This window comes from Mastomys coucha, unplaced genomic scaffold, assembly GCF_008632895.1.
Source record: "Mastomys coucha isolate ucsf_1 unplaced genomic scaffold, UCSF_Mcou_1 pScaffold6, whole genome shotgun sequence".
Lineage (NCBI taxonomy): Eukaryota > Metazoa > Chordata > Mammalia > Rodentia > Muridae > Mastomys > Mastomys coucha.
The window spans coordinates 118,731,664-118,749,753 of record NW_022196912.1 but is presented as its reverse complement, the minus strand read 5'-3'; the positions used below and the strand labels follow the sequence as shown (position 1 = coordinate 118,749,753).

At 50.3% G+C, this 18,090-nt stretch overlaps 1 protein-coding gene across 3 annotated transcripts in view; it reads left to right on the top strand.

Moving 5' to 3' along the window:
- Syne3 (spectrin repeat containing nuclear envelope family member 3) overlaps positions 1-18,090 on the top strand; it is an 83,522-nt gene that overhangs the window by 36,512 nt on the left and 28,920 nt on the right. For 2 of the 3 annotated variants that reach the window (XM_031356103.1, XM_031356102.1), the window contains 5 exons: positions 1,310-1,467; positions 8,073-8,245; positions 9,218-9,527; positions 15,127-15,288; positions 16,967-17,314. In XM_031356103.1, the coding sequence (XP_031211963.1) occupies positions 1,324-1,467; positions 8,073-8,245; positions 9,218-9,527; positions 15,127-15,288; positions 16,967-17,314 (1,137 nt within the window). In that variant the 5' untranslated portion in view covers positions 1,310-1,323. Of the gene's footprint in view, positions 1-1,309; positions 1,468-8,072; positions 8,246-9,217; positions 9,528-15,126; positions 15,289-16,966; positions 17,315-18,090 lie in introns of those variants that run through there. The other variant, XM_031356105.1, reaches the window with a different exon arrangement.

Below are 18,090 nucleotides of genomic sequence, written 5' to 3'. Positions count from 1 at the left end.
TTCTGGTGTGTCTGAAGACAGCTACAGTGTACTTATTTATAATAATAATAAATCTTTGGGCCAGAGCGAGCGGAAGTCCTAAAAGTCAATTCCCAACAACCAGATGAAGACTCACAACCATCTGTACAGCTACAGATGTATATGTATATGTATATGCACTCATATACATAAAATAAATAAGTACATCTTAAAAAAATCTTTTAAAAAAAGATATTTTATCTTGTACTCTCATATCCTAAGCATCTTGCCATTTTAAATAGCATGGCAGGGACATAGCTCAGTGGTTGAGTTTCCTTAACAGACACATGACTTCGTGTTCCATCCCAGCACTTCAATAAAATAAAACAATGAGAAAATGGTATGGGGGTGGTGTTTGATGGAGTGTACCCCTATTCTGGGCTCTTCTGCCAGCACCCTCACGGGCTTATTGTGCAAGGCATCATGGGAGGCTGGCAGATAAGTCAGACCCAATCCCTTTATGTGGAATGTGGATGTAAATAACCTTAATCCAAAGCAGGCTCTAGTCACTGTCATCTGACACGTAGTGCCGGGAATACAGAAGAGTTTTGTCGCAGCTTAGCGGGCTTTTAAGAACGTTGAATGAGAAATCTGAGACTTGTGCTCACAGAACAGGGTGAGGTTAAGTGCAGCAGCCCAACCAAGGGGACCAAGGGTGGGTGGGTGGCTTGCACGGCTGGCAGGTGTCACTAGGGAACAGGTGGGCTTTATCAGAGGGGCTGTGTCAGCTGATTGCCTGTGACTGTAGGGAGCCCCACCTCCCCACCATGGAGGGACACGTGCAAGGACTGCTAGAGATACAAGCTGGTGTGAAGTGGGGACAATGTAACCCCCCACGGCCATCTCCTTGCCGCGTTCATTTCAGGAGTACTCTGGGTTTCTGTGGGTTCGGTTGATGCCAGAGGCAATGTCTCTTTAACTGAGGGCATGGGCTCATTCAAATCAAGCTCATTTTCTATTGCGCCTTCTGTCTGTGAGATCTGAAAGTCTCCTGTAGAGGGTCTGAAAATACAGACAGGAGACACCCTGTTCCCAAGGTAGAGAAAGGAACAGAGAGGCTACATGCCAAGGGGATGTCTCTACCAGCCTACTGTTCCCGTAGCACAGGCTAGACCTGCTTTCTCCCTGCCCATTTCTAGCTCTGGACACTTAAGATTGACAGTCATGCCAAGTGAGGCACTGGTATGCTGGCAAGCATGGGGGTGGGGTGGGGTTGAGCGTTGATATGCTGTGCCTGCTGCCTGGGCTCTCTCTATATCCCCTGACCCCTGACCTCATGTGCCCTTCCCAGCCTTCGCAGGTGCGATGACACAGCAGCCCCAGGAGGACTTTGACAGGAGCGTGGAGGATGCCCAGGCATGGATGAAGGTGATACACGAGCAGCTTCAGGTCAATGACAACACGAAGGGGCCCCGAGCGGCCCTGGAGGCGAGGCTGCGAGAGACAGAGGTAGGCAGTGCCCTGGCTTTGCTGGCGCTGTGGCGCTGGCCATTCCCTCCAACTCCCACCCCCAGCTGAGGAACTAGCAAATTGTTCACACTCTGACCTGTGTTCAGATGTCCTGGTCATTTTGCTTAAATTTACATTTTGATCAAGTGGTCTGGAGCTGAGGCTGAAGTTCTGATTTTTCCAGAAAGTTCCAGAAGATGAACCTGCTGCTCGTTCATACTTTGGTCACAAGGGACAGAGTCCGCATACTGTCCCTTCCATTCCAGGGCGGGTCCCCTAACCCTGATGGCTCAGGCTTGGCTCTGGCCAGGACTCACTCCTTGAACTTCTGGATTGGTCCACTTCTTCCTTCAGTGGGGAGGGTTAAAAAGCTCTGGTTCGAGTCGGGAGAGATGCATATGGCTCTTGCAGAGGGTGAGAAATCAGTTCCCAGCATTCATGTCTGCTAGCTCACAACCAGCTGTAACTCTAGTTGTTAGGAATCTCTTGTCTTTAGGTCTCTGCAGGCACTTTTACACACACACACACACACACATACACACACACACACACACACATACACAATTAAGAATAAAGTAGCTGCCGGGCAGTGGTGGCACACGCCTTTAATTCCAGCATTTGGGAGGCAGAGGCAGGCAGATTTCTGAGTTGGAGGCCAGCCTGGTCTACAGAGTGAGTTCCAGGACAGCCAGGGCTACACAGAGAAACCCTGTCTCAAAAAAACACAAAAATGAAACAAACAAACAAACAAAAAGAATAAAATAGCTGGGTGGTGGTGGCACACGCCTTTAATCTCAGCACTCAGGAGGCAGAGACAGGCTGTGAGTTTGAGGCCAGCCTGGTCTACATAGTTAGTTCCAGAACAGCCAGGGCTACACAGAAAAACCTTGTCTTGAAAAAACAGACAAACAAACAAACAAACACAATTTATTTTAAAAGGCGGGGAGAACTTGGAGAAATGGCTCAGCAGTTAAGGGTTACTTGCCGTTCTTTCAGAGGACCCAAGTTCAGTTCCCAGCACCCATGTTGGGAAGCTCACAACGGCCTGTGACTCCAGCTGCAGAGGATCTGACACTCTTTGGCTTCTGAGGACACACATGTAGCATACATATACAGGCACACACATGCTGGTGTTGGTGACAGACACATCCAGAGGTGTGCTTTGCCAGTCTCCCGGGTGGCTCTCAATCCAGTCAAGTTAACAGATGAGAGTCTTTCGTTTTCCTCTAAAATTTGCCATGGTTCCCGTGCTACAGAGCTAAGCTTTGTCTGGCATTAGAAGACCTTCATATTAATGATCTCTCTGCCCCCGTTGTCACCCCATACAAGCTGCATGCTCCTCCTTGATTTCCTGTCACTAAGCCTTGGCTCCTGGACTGTGTCTCCTCAGAATACCTGTCAGTTTGCATGAGTGAGCATGTGAAATGAGAAGTAGCCAGTCCTTCTGACCGCTACTAGCCAACTAGCTTCTGGGTGCCCCTCTGGCCATCTCTCCAGTCCTTTCTGGCCGCTACTAGCCAACTAGCTTCTAGGTGCCCCTCTGACTGTCATTCCAGTCCTTCTGATCTCTATTAGCCAACTAGCTTCCGGGTGCCCCTCTGGCCATCGCTGCCACGGTTCCTCAGCACCACTGTCCTCCAGTGCTCTTCCTCAGCTGCCTGTCACCTGAAACCTTGCAGCTGGTGAGTTGTGAGGGGGGGCTCAGAGGGACATAGGAGGAGCAGTTGGCCAGGCTGGTGTGTATGTTTGTGTGTGCACATGTATGTCTGTGAGCGTGTGTGTGAGTGTGTGTGAATATGTACGTGTGTCTGTTGTATGTGCTTGTGTGTGTGTTTATGTATCTGTATGTGTGTGCTCTGTGTATATATATGTATCTATGTGTATATATATATGTATATATGTATACATATATATGTGTGTGTGTGTATATGTCTGGTGTTTATGTGAGTGTGTGTATATCTATGTGTGTCTCTGAGTATGCATCTGTGTGTATATGTGTGTATGTATGTATGTATCTGTGTGTGTGCATATGTGTGTCTGTATATTTGTATATATATGCATATGTATATCTATCTGTATATTTATATGTGTATGTCTCTGTCTCTGTATATGTATGTATATGTCTGTGCATATGTGTATGTGTCTGTGTGTATGTATCTGTATGTATGTATGTATGTATGTATGTCTCTGTAGGTATGTATGTATGTGTGTATGTAAGGGTCTGTGTGTATGTATGTATATGTGCATGTGTATATCTGTAGTGTGTGTGTGTGTGTGTGAATGCACTCAGCCCTAGAAGTTGAAAGAGAACCACTTGTCTGTAGCCCGCGTGGTCCTCTCGCCGGGAAGAAGACACGCGGACACTCTAGGTTCCTTCTGCAGCAACTGTTTTATTGTCTCCATCCATAGTGAAAAAGGGGTCGAACCCAAAATCCGCACTGCTTATATACACCACAGTGCGTGTATCTGCCCACAGCGTGGTGTGTCTGCTCATGATTGGCTGTTCGCTCATTACCCTACATAACGCCCCGGGATGGGCCGTGACATGGCGTCCTTTCACTCTACACACATGCGCCAATAGTTGTCTACGCACATGCGCAAACAGTTGTCCACTAGGAGTTAACAGCGGAAGTAGGCGCCATCTTGCCATGGCGAATGCCTCTCAAGATTCACGGCTCCCAACACTTGTCCTGTGGCTTGGACACTGGGATGCAGCCATCCTGTGGTCACTCTGTTCACTCTTCAGTCCCAACCTTCTTGGTCCTGAGCTTGAGCCCCATCCTCAGATTTCTCACCAGCTTCTAGGCCCCTTCCTAATCAGGTCACCTTCTCGTTGCTGGGGTCTGGTTTCCAGAGGCTGTGTGTGAGCATCCCTAGCTATGTCTTATTTCTTCACTTTCACTCCTCTTCCAGTTGTGGGCATCATTCCTGTGGGCATCAATGCTGCCTCCTTCAAGAAGCCCTCTTGGATTTTTTCCCAGTTGGTCTTTGAGCTCCCAGGTGGCTCTTTTGTAACAAGGTCTGTGATTCTTGCATCTGTAGCTCTCCCTCTGTCCTGCCTGTGAATCCCAGAACGGGCCACACTGTCTGGCGCCATGCCCAGCTGGTGGTAAGCTAGTGCTGGCTGGGTTGAGGGGAAGCCCTTGACTAACTAAGTCTTGTCATCTAATTGGCTCCCCATTCTTGTCACCAGCTGCTTGGGACCAGCAGAGTGAGGCTGCCACTCCTGCCTCTCCCCTTGCCAAACTTCCCTGGGTTCCCTGCTTGCTGGTGAGGGGCCCTATGCTAAGTGGACAGAACGGAGCCCTCAGGCCTCAGCAGGGTGGGAGTGACAGATAGAGGGACCAACTCTTCCTTTCTGACCTGTCTTTCTCTGCTGTGGCCTCAGCCTCCCCTCCCCTCAGGGCATAGCAAATGCTCTTCCCACTTGGTGAGGGGAAGGGGCAAGCCTGCAGGTTTGGGGAAGGGAGGTTGCTAGGTGATCACTCTTCCCAGACTTCCTAGCTCCTTCACCCTTTCAAGGAAGTGTGAAGATTGCGTGCTTGGGAAGAGCGGAAGGTGTCAGGTGCTTTCATGATTCCCCCAAATCCAGCCTATGCCTCTCCTATAAAAGACGGATGGGCAAAGGCAAGATCGCTGGGTTAGGGAGGTTGACTTCTGGGAAGAGAACTTTGACCTTGCTACCTCAAAGCCAGGCTGGCTCCCTTAAGGGTGTGGCCTGGGAGGTTGAACCTTGCTTCTTCCCCAAGTGAAAGGGTCTCTTGGTTTGCCAAGGCTAGTGGAATCCATTGGGACTCAAGGACCTAGGAGACTTCCTGGTTGCTTTAGTCTCTGGCTTCTGCAGGTCCTCAGTGTTCATGGCTGTAAAATGAGTAGCAATAGGTCCACCTCACAGGGGTGATGACTGTGGATGCTCCTTCATACATTTGGCCATGAGAGATGCCATCTCTTAATTTTTGTTATTAATCAGATCAAGTCTCTGCCTGGCAAAAAGTTCATATCCAGCCATGCTGCAAGACCCTGTTGCTGGTGGTGGGCAGTAGCCTGCATGCTGGATGCTCAGTCTAGAACAGTGGTTCTCAACCTGGGGTTTGTGAACCCATTGGGGTCAAATGACTCTCTCACAGGGGTCGCCTAAGACCATCAAAGAAACATAGATATTTACATTACTGTTCATCACAGTAGCAAAATTACAGTTATAAAGTAGCAACGAAAATAATTTCATGGCTGGGGGGGGAGTGTCACCACAATATGAGGAGCTGTATTAAAGAGTCACAGCATTAGGAAGGTTGAGAGCCACTGTTCTAGAACATTCTGCAAATGGCTCTTGCATTTTAGCCTACCTTGGAGGTATTGCTATCTTCCTTGTTGTTCATTATTACCAAATGGGACACAAGGGTTCTCGTCTGAGACCCTGATACAGTCACTGCCCAAAGAGGGTGACTTGCCACATCCTGCCACCCCACAGAGCAAACAGAGCCTCTTCTATCTCATAAGGATGCTCCCCACTTGCCACTTGACTTTGTCCCATACGGAGACAGGGGCAAGGGAGGGAACTCCACTCTCTATAACGTGTGGGGAGATGTCTCCAAAATTGTCATCATGATGACCATGTCATGCCAACCTGGCTAGCGTTTACCATATGGAGCCAAGAAGGTGGAGTGAGGACTACTTACGTGTATGCAGGGGGAGGGTCTGACCACACACCGGTTGACAAAGTGTTTACTTGCCTGGTTTGTCAATATGGTTAAAAAACAGAATGTAAGTTGGACACAGCAGGAATTACTACTGTGTTGCCACTGGAGAGAAAGGACTGCATAGAGTAGCCCTGTAATCTGCCTGAGGTCACACACTGTCAGAGAGGGCCACACTTGAATTTCAGGAGCCCTTCCTTCTCGATCCACAGAGAAGGAGCAGAGATAACCGGGCTGCCCACGGTATGAAAGCTGACAACTAATCTTGAATTTAGGCAAGGGGGAGCTGCCAACAAACCAAGTAAGTAGGCAGGAATAAAAGAGCATAATATAAAGAGATTCTGTTGTCTGAAAAAAATGTAATAATAGTGGACAGTTACTGATAGCTGGTGCAGTTGGGCCAGGTGACACGCTAGTGTGGGGCTTGTCTGGTGTTGTCTGTAACTATGTCCTCCCTTCCTGTTACAGATCTGGTATACAGAAGTCATATTGGAAAGGTCACCCTAGAGTAATCTTTTAGTCCATAAATGGCCCTGGAATATGTCCAGTCACCTGACAGGAGGTCAAGCTTATATCTCTGAATAATAACAATTCGTAATGACACTAGCCATTTGCTCGCCCTGGGAGAAGCTGAAGGGCCAGATGAGATAAAAGATGCAGAGCATCTATGAGTGTGCAGCTCTGAGAGGTGATGGGTACAGGGCAGATGATATGGATCAGGAGGGTAAAGGGGCTGACTGTGTGTTCCAGTTTCCTTCCATGGCTATGATGACACACGGTAACCAACAGCTACCAGAGTGGAAAGGGATGATTGACTTATGACTTCCAGGTCACAATCTACCATTAAAGGAAGTTGAGGCAGGATCCCAAGAGAGGAGCTTAAAGAACAATCATGGAAGAATACTTTGCTCTCTGCTTCTCTTTCTCTGTCTCTCTTACAGCTCAGGCCCACTGCTTAGGGATTGGTGCCACCCATAGTGGGCCACATACATCCTCCTCCATCAATGGACACTCAGGACAATTCCTTCACAGGCATGGCAGCAGGCCAATCTGCTCTGGGAGATCTCTCAGTTGAGACTCCTTGGATGAGTCTAGGCTTTATCAAGTTGAGAGCTGAAGCTGTCATAAGCCTGATGGTGTGAATTTGATTCCCAGGGCCCACAGTAGGAGAGAACAGATTCCCACAAGTTGTTGTCTTGTCTTTACATGTGCACTGGGATACACATGCACCCACATACAACACACACATGCACACATGCACACACACACACATACACACACAAATAAGTTGTTTAAAGATAGAGATAAAGAGAGAAGAGGCTGGGAGAGACAGGCTAGGGACAGATAGAATGGATGCAGGCAAGATTCTGAGGTGTCCTTGAGTGAGTCACTCATCAGGAATGGACTACACCACTTCTGTCACCCATGGGAGCAGGACCTTGGAACAAGGGCAAAGTAATGTGACTGCTTTTGAACCTTGTCTGGGTTGGGAGCACGGTGGCCTCCGACAGCGGACTGACTTGAGGGTGTCACTTCACGGCCACATACACATTGACATCATGCACACGGTGACGTACGCTGCCTGCGTGTGTTTTCTTCTGAGTAAAAGTCTGAGAGGTTGTCCTGCTTTGTTCCATGATCTAGGACGAGAAAGGCGCATCCCTGGAGAGAGCAAGCCTTGTCTGAGTTACAAGTTGGGCACAGCATAGTGGTCAGGGACAGAAATAAGCTCTAGAGCACCCTCTCCTCCTGAAGCCCTTAGCAGCTTGCTCAGGGGCACATCAGAGGGGTACAGGGCCTTAGGCTGAGCTGCAGCCACTCTAACCTCGAAATCCAGCTCTTGGTGCAGGTCCGTTGTCTATGCCGGTGGTGCCATGTCTGACCCTGGGAAACTGGCTGTTGTACCCACAGAAAATCTGCCAGCTGGAGCCTGAAGGATGCATGAAGGTGGAACTGGTCCTGCGGGCGGCGGAGGCCCTCCTGGCAACTTGCCAGGAGGGCCAGAAACCTGAGATCCTGGCCCAGCTGAGGGATATCAAGTCTCAGTGGGAGGAGACGGTCACCTACATGACTCACTGCCACAGGTGGGGACAGTCGGGGGCCTCATCGCCACATCCTCAGATGCTGGGGACTCTCCTTGCTCATTGCCATACCCTCTTGAGGACCCCCATCTGAGCGACTCTTCTTCAGACTCAGGGCTCCTGGGAACAGCATGTCCTCTTTGGATTCAGGCCAGTGCCTCTAACAATAGACAAGCACAATGGTGATGGACAGTGGACACTGGATTTGTTTGTTTGTACCAGCAGTCCTAATATGCTCCTGGATGTGCCCCCTTTGTAAAGGCAGACATAAGCAGGCCTAGCCCTGACCAGAGAGATGGCTCAGTAGGTAATGCACTTGCTGTGCAAGTGTGAGGACCTGAGTTCAAATCCCCAGAGCTCTTGTAAATCTGAGCACGGTAGTGCCTGACAGAACAGAGCTTGCTGCCTTCCAAACCCTTCCATCCAACATTACAGACAAATGCCTTGATGCTGGCTGCTGCCAAGACAGAGCCATCTTTATACTAGAGAGGTGGAGCCTGAGGCAGATGAAGGCACAGGGCTACCCTACCCTGAGAATTCACACGGGCCCTTCATCCCTACCTGGTGGCCACTAATTGGCCCATAGATAGTTTTATTCTGTCTACCACCGGGCTAAGTCCCAGGGGCAATCTTCTCCTAATTGCTTTCAGGCAGCATAGTCTAAGGGCCTGGGGCCACTGTGGGTAGAGTGAAGGATCTGGTAGTGGAAGTTCAGAGGCAGAATCTGGGGTGCTGGTGGCTCAGAGCCACCTGGACTTCATCTCCCTGACAGGAGGCTAAGGGTACACGTGGAATGTGGGCTGGGCTCATCTTGGGAGATTGCTCACAGGACCCGGGGTCTCACGGGAAGGAAGGAATGTCTAGAATCCAGAGAGTGGCTAGCACAGAGAGAATGTTATCCTATCTCTGGGAGGGGACAGTGACAGGAGCCAGCGGGCAGCCCTCTCAGTCCCGCCACCTCTGTCTGTCCCACAGTCGCATCGAGTGGGTGTGGCTGCACTGGAGCGAGTACCTGCTGGCCCAGGACGAGTTTTACCGCTGGTTCCAGAAGATGGTGGTCACACTGGAGCCCCCCGTGGAGCTGCAGCTGGGCCTGAAGGAGAAGCAGTGGCAGCTGAGCCACGCCCAGGTGCTGCTGCACAATGTGGACAATCAGGCTGTGCTCCTGGACAGGCTGCTGGAGGAGGCGAGCTCCCTGTTCAGCAGGATTGGGGACCCCAGCGTGGATGAAGATGCCCAGAAGAGGATGAAGGCTGAGTACGATGCCGTGAAGGCCAGAGCCCAGGTCAGTCAGTGGTGGATGGCTCCATTGCTCAAACACCTACCCACCCCATCCGCCCCTGCAGCCCTCTGGGGCTCACTCAGGGTCAGCCCATCCACCACCCACTTTCCATTCAACCTCCTGGCCTGTCTGCTCCCTTCCCCGAGGTGTTGTTGAGCGTCCCTCCGCCCACCCCACCCCCCCAAGTCTACACACTCTACCCCTTCAATCCACCTGGTCACTCATTCATCAGTCTAGCGCTCCCCAGGAACTAGTCTATGTCAATTGCTTAGCTGTCCACTGCCCTTCTAATTATCCATCCAGCCATCCTCTCAAGTGCTAATCATTTCCATCTGTTTTCTCACCCACCCCCCTCTCACTGTCTAACACCTATCTTCACTCTTGCCCGTCCAGCACCTGGTTACCCATCCACCAACCTTCCACCCCTTACTCATAAGCTGGAGTTGCTCAGAGCTTCACACCCATGTGGATGCTTAATACATGTGCACAAACTGACAGACTGCTGTTCATGTCCCTGGTGGCTTTCCTTCATCCTCTCTCCACTCTCTCCTTCCCATCTCCCTGTTTTTCTTCAGTCTTAGTTTCTCTTCTCTTCCTTCGTCTCTTAAGCCCATCTACTGCTGCTCTTGTCCTAACCCCGATCCTTCTGCCCATCCCCCCCACCTCATCCTGGCTGTGCTTTGTGACAAACAGTTCATTCAATTACTGCATTAAATGATTGCTTTTTAGAAATTCTCATTTTCTTTGTAGGTCTATAATATGTCCACCTGTTCCTTTCCTTTTAACAAATGTCCCTTGGCCTGCGGCAGGGTTATGTTCTTACTTGTTATTAAGAACATATGTCTAGCCGAGTAGTGGTGGTGCATGCCTTTAATCCCAGCACTTGGGAGGCAGAGGCAGGCAGACTTCTGAGTTCGAGGCCGGCCTGGTCTACAGAGTGAGTTCCAGGACAGCCAGAGCTACACAGAGAAACCCTGTTTTGAAAAACCAAAACCAAAACCAAAAAGAATATATGTCTAACAGCAGAGGCAGCGGGGGTGGACACTCAGTGGCACTGTGTCTCCTGCATGGGTGGATTGCTTCCCTGTGGCTCTCCTGAGCTCATCCCGTCAGGGCATGGTGTGCATCCCCATGGCTGAACCTGCCCTTAGCACATGTGTGTTTGCTTCAGCCAGGCACCCTGGGAACTGACCTTCATGGTCCGTTTCTCTGTCTCTAGGCTAGCTTGAGGGTTCCTGAAGCAAGTATGCTTGTTTGGAATTCACTGTGTACATCAGGCTGGCTTCCCATGCACAGAGATCCACCCGCCTCTGCCTCCTGAGTGCTGAGAATCAAAGTGTGTGTCACCACACCCAGATGTGACTGTTTTCAGAACCTGAACCCTGACCCAAACTGATGCCATTAAACTCTTGGTTCCACGTTTTGCAAGATGGTTGGATTTGTTTGTTGCCTATCTGTCTGTCTGTCTGTCTGTCTACCTACCCACCTACCATCTATCTTATCTATCTATCATCTATATGTGTATCTATCATCTATGTATGTATGTATGTATGTATGTATGCATGTATGTATGTATCTGTCTGTCTGTCTGTCTGTCTGTCTGTCTGTCTGTCTGTCTGTCTTAGGTAACTGTTCTTTCCCATACTGTGTTTGTGGAAGAGTGTTTGTGCTCCCACAGTGCTGAGGACTAGAGTCGGCTCTTCAGGGCTCTCTCTCTTCAGGGTCTCTGCTCCTTCTGGGCACGAAAGCCATCATTCCTCTTACAGTCTGAAGGAAGAGACCCAGACCCAGCACCCAAGACCCAGATGCGCTGTACTCTTCAGGCTGGTGGTCACAGTGTGCTACCTCTACAGCAAAGTGTCCCTTTCTGTGGTGTGGTGTGCTGTGGCCTGCAGTCCTAAAGGATTGTCTCTCTTTCCCAGATTCCTGCTGGTGTTGTGGGAGGGAACGCACTTATTTAATTGTTCTCAGTGATGATGGTCTTAGGTGGCTCCTTTGAAAGTGTCATTCGATCCCCCAAAGGCATCATGACCCACTGTTCTGAGTGATTTTCAGTGTAGACTTGGATCCTGGAGCTGTCATCATACCTGAGTGCATCGGTAGAGAGAGGGGTAGGTTGGGGTGTGATTGCTTCTCTGCATCATTGTGGTCTTTTTCCTATTTTGTGGGTTCTTCATTCTTCCACCCTTCTCTACACTTCTCCACCCTCTAACACCAGATAGGAGAGACAAAAAGATAGAAGGGTAAGGGGGAGACATTATCATTAGACTACTTCCTGCTAACTGGGGGTGTCCAGTTCCTTGGGGCAAGTTTGGTCTTTGCTGTCAGAATATCAAATTTCTTCTCCTTCTTCTTCTTCTCCTCTTCCTCCTCCTCCTTCGTGCATGACTACTTAACAAACCCCAACCAACTATCCAATACCAACAACCCCCTTAGCTCTCAGGGCCTTAGCATTATATACCCTCTGAAAAGTCCCCAGAATTCCAAACATCACACAATTGCAGAAACTATCTGCAGCTGGCAAAATCACACCCCTGCTAAAGCACGAGGCAAATCACAGTCAGCTGCTGTGGACAGTCTGAAGCGGCCCCCTAGCCCACACCTGGGATTAAAACAGACGCACATTCCTTAAAGAAACCAAAATTGTCACTACACATCAGCACAGAGAGGAGACTTGGGGGTCCTGGAGGAGGGAGGGTTTTCTGTTAGCTGGGTGTATGGTCACTTAGCTTCCATGAATGGACCAGCAAGGCTGCAGGGAGGAGCTAGCCTTTCTGGTATAGTTGTCAGCTCAACCCCAACATGGAAGAAAGGTGTGGAGGCATGACGGGACTGAGTTCTGCACAAGTGGATTGTTTTCACCTTCCAGCTGCTGGCTGAAGCCTGGGAATCCTTGATTTTCTCTGCCGGTCTGGGACCCCAGAGGGCTTAGAGGGACTGTTTAAGGGGGACTGGCCAGCTGGCTTGGAAAACCAGAAGTGGCTTGGCCCAAGTGGCATCACACTTGTGCTTGCGTGGATGTGTGTGTGTGTGTGTGTGTGTGTGTGTGTGTGTGTGTTCATGAAGCTGGAATTGTAGGCAGTTGTGAAGTGCCCAGCATGGATGGTGGGAACCAGCCTCTCCAACCCTCTCTCCTTCTTCCATGTGTCTCCGTTGTCTGCCACCTCTCCACCTATCTGTTTTTTATAGATGTCAGGCATGTGAGGCAGTGAAGCCTCTGGTACAGGTGGGGACAGGTGCACCCCCTTTGGCTTCTGGGACCACCCCTGAAGAAGCTTCTAGGTCCAGTGTAGAGGTGCTCCTGTCCTCCCACAGCATCAGAGGGAAAGAGCAGGCAGGCCAGCTGGTGCCAGGGTGTCTTCCTTGTTTGATTTGAAACCATTGCTTCTGAGTGAGCAAGCGAGCAGCAAACAGCAACACCCGCCCTAGTCCACAGAAAAGGGCTGCTTGGCATCAGGCCATGGGTCCTTGACTTTCCGCAGCCCTTTGTTGGGGACATAAATCCAAGCCACCCCGTTAATTGCTTGGGTTTTGACATTGCCGACAACTCTGCCTGCTGCAGATGGTTTAATTGTTTGGCTTAATGAGAAGGCGGAGCCCTCACCCATTTCTTACCCTGTCACTCACCCACTGGCTGAGCTCGCTTTGAAATGGCTGTTGTGCCTGGCACTCAGCTAATCTGGATTCCTGCCTGCTGCTGTTCCTTGCTAGCGCCTGCTCCTAATCATGGGGATTTTTATTTACTCTGGACTTTTCTGAGTGGCAGCACCTCATCATTCACACAGGCTGAGCTACCACCGTTCATTCCTGGGAGGAGGTCCCGCCCCCCGCCCCCATCACTGTCAACATCAGGCTCCGCCTCTGAGGTTCCTGGCAGACTGACTAAGTCTCATCCATGAGCCTTTCTGGGGTTGGAGGGAACTGTGTGTGCAAACCATACCACAGGGAGTGGGAACCACTGAAGGGATGGAAGAGGCCCCCCACTTAGTAGTACAGAGTAGTGTAAGAGTAGCTACTCTTACAGAGGATCCAAGTTTGGTTCCCACCACCCATGTTGGGCAGCTCACAACTGCCTATGATTCTAGCTTCATGAACACACACAGAAACACACACACACACACACACACACAGACACACACACACACAGAGACACACAGACACACACACTTCACTCTGTGAAGGGGGTTGTCCCTACCAAGGCTCTACCTTAGGATGTAGGCAGTCTTTATCTTGAGATTCTCATCTCTCTCCTAAGTGACCTGGTCCTAAGTCTTGGCTATCCCATCTCTAAAATGGGGAGATTTTCTTAGGCTTGCTGTTATTGCAAAGTTTTAATGAGCTAGTATTGTGTAGTTTTGGTGACCAGTGTCTCAAAGGAGGACAACCAAGCACAGATGAATGGGGAAGGCTTCAGAAACACCCGCCTGCCCTCCTCAATGGAGGCCTTGTGACTCAGCTTCCCATAGGGTCAAGGGCCTTCCTAGACACAGGGAGGAGCTGAGGTCAACAAACTTCAACTGCTGCACTGGTCAGGTCTCTCCTGTGGCTGCTTGGTGTTGGGCTAAGAACAGGTTTTGGGTGTTTAAATAGGCAGGGGAATTGTCAAAGCTAACTATTTTATTCCATACAAAAATGACACGGAGGTCAAGCTTTGGGATCTGTAACAAAAGGTTTGATGGGAAGAGAGCCATTCTCTCTGCGCCGTCTGGTTGCTTACATGACACAATGCAAGTAGCTCCTGGATGTTGAGTCTTGGCAGTAGAAGCCACATGACAGACAAAGCCAAAAGCATTTGGCTTGATAGTTTGGGGTCCCCAGCCTCCAGGTCCCCCCCATCTCTATGTAGGGATGGAGAGCTTAGTCTCATGCTTGCTGTCTGGATCTCAGCTTGGGCCCCACCAGAGTCCTAGTTCTTCCTAGCTCCAGCACTCACCCTCTCAGGAGGGTGTGTTCTGTGAGCAATGGCTGATAACTTGGTTATGGCTGATGGGCGCCCTAAGCCACACACAAGGCATGCCTCTGGAAAGTCCCCTGGCCCTTTTCCTCGACTTTCTCTTCAAACTCCCTCTGTCCTACCTTGCTCCTCTGTTGCTAGGCTACAAGCTCTGACCAGAAGTGTTTCTTCTTCTGGGAGGGGGTTTGCTCTTCCACATCAGTGTCCGAGGGAAGTCAGGGCAGGAACTGAACAGAGTCTGCAGACAGATGCTGCTGCCGATTTGCTTTATGGCTTCCTCTCATAAAGCTTCTCTTCCTTTAAGGCCACACTCAGCTGCCTTTCTTATACAGCCTGGAATCCCCAGAGCTCTGGCTGTCCTAGCTGGGTGACCCCTGTGAGTGGGTTTACAGAATGTGCATGTAACTCTCTTAGCAGTGCCCCAGCTCTCAGAGGTCGAGGGTCAAGGCTCAGAGGGACAGTGGTCTCTGCTCCTTATCGTTGACCGGGCCAGGTGCTGGCATGTGAGGGACTTCAGCGTTTGTTTCTCTCTCCAGCATCCATACAGATTCCCTCACACTCCCTGCCAAGCTGGTTTTTATTCCCAGCCTCAGGCACTGGGCTCCTAACCAGACTGGGGACCCTCATGGCAGGCATTTCCCCCTACAGCACAGGGTGGACCTCCTGGCCCGGGTGGCCCAGGACCATGAACAGTACCGGGAAGATGTGAACGAGTTCCAGCTGTGGCTGAAGGCCGTAGTGGAGAAGGTGCACAGCTGCTTGGGGAGAAACTGCAAACTGGCCACAGAGCTTCGCCTTTCTGCACTGCAGGTACATCCCTGGGACCCAGCCGGGACCCTATGTCCCAGCTAGGTTGTCTTAGGGCCCTGCTGAGGGAGAACCTTCATGCTGTCACAAGTGGGAATAATATAGGTTGTCACACCAGACACAGGCATGCATAGCACAGACTCCTGAGAAGAGAATCAGAGGATCTAGTACAAAACATTTGGGGTGACAGCTGACAGATGGGACAGATCGGACCTGCAGGATACCAGTAGCCTGGTCTAGACTCATGGGTCTCAGATGTGGGTGCATGGCATGTCAGGAGAGGTTTCTATTCATTACAAGTCTGAGTGGGTGCTGCTCCTGCCTCCCGGATGATGGAGGGTAGGGATTCAGTGACAGACCCTATGGAGGCCAGGGCAGCTCTACAGTGGACAGTCATTCCATTCAAGGTGAAGAGCGGTGGGTGGGCACCCTGCTGTGGCCAAGAGAAGTGGGATCAGGTCTCCTTTCACACCACATGGCCTTGGGGGAGCGTCTGGATCCTGCACCTTGTGAGTGTATGCAAGGGTTTTGGCTCCAGATGTATCCAAGATGGGAAGTGCAGTAAAGAAACTGCAGACATGGCTGCTCTGTGGGATGGTATGGAAGGTTTTTATTGAGAGAGAAAAAACAGCCAGAGGCATCTGGAAGAACCCAGAACAGAGAGAGGAAGAAGCAGACTGACCATGGCCAGCAGACCAGCCAGGGCCAGGGCTGTCTGCACAGGAGAGGAGAAGAGCAGGTGATCAGGAACAGAGAACAGTGGGGAGAGCCTGGCTCTCAGGAGGCTATGGTCCAGGCTGAGCTTAGCTTTGGATATCTGGCCTGCCTGTTGGAGTCTGGGGAACTGGAGTTTCCTTTGGACCAGACAGCAAGTTATCGCCAGCAATCAATGCAAGAGCCACTTCTTGGCTCTCCCTGCACGGTTAATTAATTTATAATTAATTCAACTTGCCTTTGAAGAAGTTGATGACCATTATTTAGGAAGAAAGCTGAGAGTCAACTGAGTGTCCAGCTGGCAGCCCAAAGCTTGGGAATTTAAGATATTGGAATGATTGAAGCTTTGGGGACAGTTTGGGAAAGATAAATATAGATATTTATGTATACCTATAATCATATCCTGTCACAGAAAGGAATGAAAAGAAGACTCGAATCACTGTTGTAAAGGGGGAAGCCAGCACTATCTGTAATTAATATAAAAACATAAAAGCCAGGCGTGGATATATATACCTGGGATACTCGGAGGATCAGAAGTTTAAGGTCATCCTTAGCAATATATTGTGGCCAATCTGAGCTACATGCATAAGCCACACACAACATTCTTCACATACTTATACAGATGTAGCAAAAAACACAGACATGCATCTAAACTCTAAGTAGGTATCCGCACACAGAGTGAGGCTTGGTGCCCCGTGATTCTTTGTGGACCCATGGCATATCTTGCTGATGGCTTCAGGCTGGTTTGTTTTAAAGAAGCAGATTCCAGACAGAGTTGAAGACACAGACACACATGACAGAGATGTTCTCCTATAAGCACTCAGTGACTTGGAAGAGACAAGAGAGGACATCCCTATCTCACAAGTCCATGTTACCTAGGGCAGACAGTCACCCTTGGCATGGTCCTCAGGTCTGCCCTTCGAGCACAGCTAACGTTTGCTCTCCTGCTCTCCATCACCCTTGACAGGACATCGCCAAGGATTTCCTTAGGGGTGAGGAGTCTTTGAACAGATTGGAGGAGCAGGCTGTGGGTGTCATTCGTAACACCTCTCCTCTGGGTGCAGAGAAGATCTCAGGGGAGCTGGAGGAGATGCGGTCTGTCCTGGAGAAGCTGAGAGTCCTCTGGAAAGAGGAGGATGAGAGGCTGCGGGGCCTGCTTCAGTCCAAGGGGGCCTGTGAACAGCAGATCCAGCAACTGGAGGCAGAACTGGGAGAGTTCAAGAAAGGCCTTCAGAGGCTGGCTCAGGAGGGCTTGGAGCCCATGGTGAAGACAGCCACAGAGGATGAGCTGGTGGCCCAGTGGAGGCTGTTCTCGGTAAGTACTGGGGCGTGCTGGGCCTCGGGTTACTGGAGTTACTCTGTGGCACATAGAATCACAATCAGAGAGAGACCTTGCACCTCTTTGGTACACTCGATTCTTTAGTACCTGAGTTTCCTGAAAGGGTCACAAGAGAAAGCAGGTGTTTCTTCCTATTTTCCAGAAGAAGAAACAGAGGCCTGAAATATTTATGTTTTCCTTCTTGCAATCCCTAAAGGCACATAGTAAGTTGGTGGCTAATTAAGACCCAAGGGACCTAGGGCATCCAGACATGGATTGAAACTCTCACTCCTCAGTAGCAGGATGAAGATTGATGTTCTGGCCAGGAAGTAGTGAGGAGAGTGGTGAACAGAAGCTCATGGTGGAGAGATAGTAAGAAGAAAACACGGGACAGGATCTGGGGAGGTAGAGCAAGACCCCCCCCCCCATTTAGGGAAAGCTGTGTGGGCTCCTACCCACTCAAGAAGTCTTAGTCATCTTCATGGTACTGTAACAAAATAGCTGCGGCAACCAACCTATGAAGAGGAAAAGCTCGTGTACCACATGTTCTGGAGGTGCCATTTGACATCCATGGCTGCATTTCTTTGGGCCTCAGGCAGGGAGTCAGGGTGACAGTTTTCTGGCACATCATACATATATTCACCTAAGCCAGAAAGCAGGGCCAGTCAGGAAGACAAGACAAGCAGGCCCTATGAACTCCTTCAATGGCACAATTCCAATGACATAAGGACCTCCTCCTGGGCTCCTCCTCCTGGGTCCCTCCCCTGGGCTCC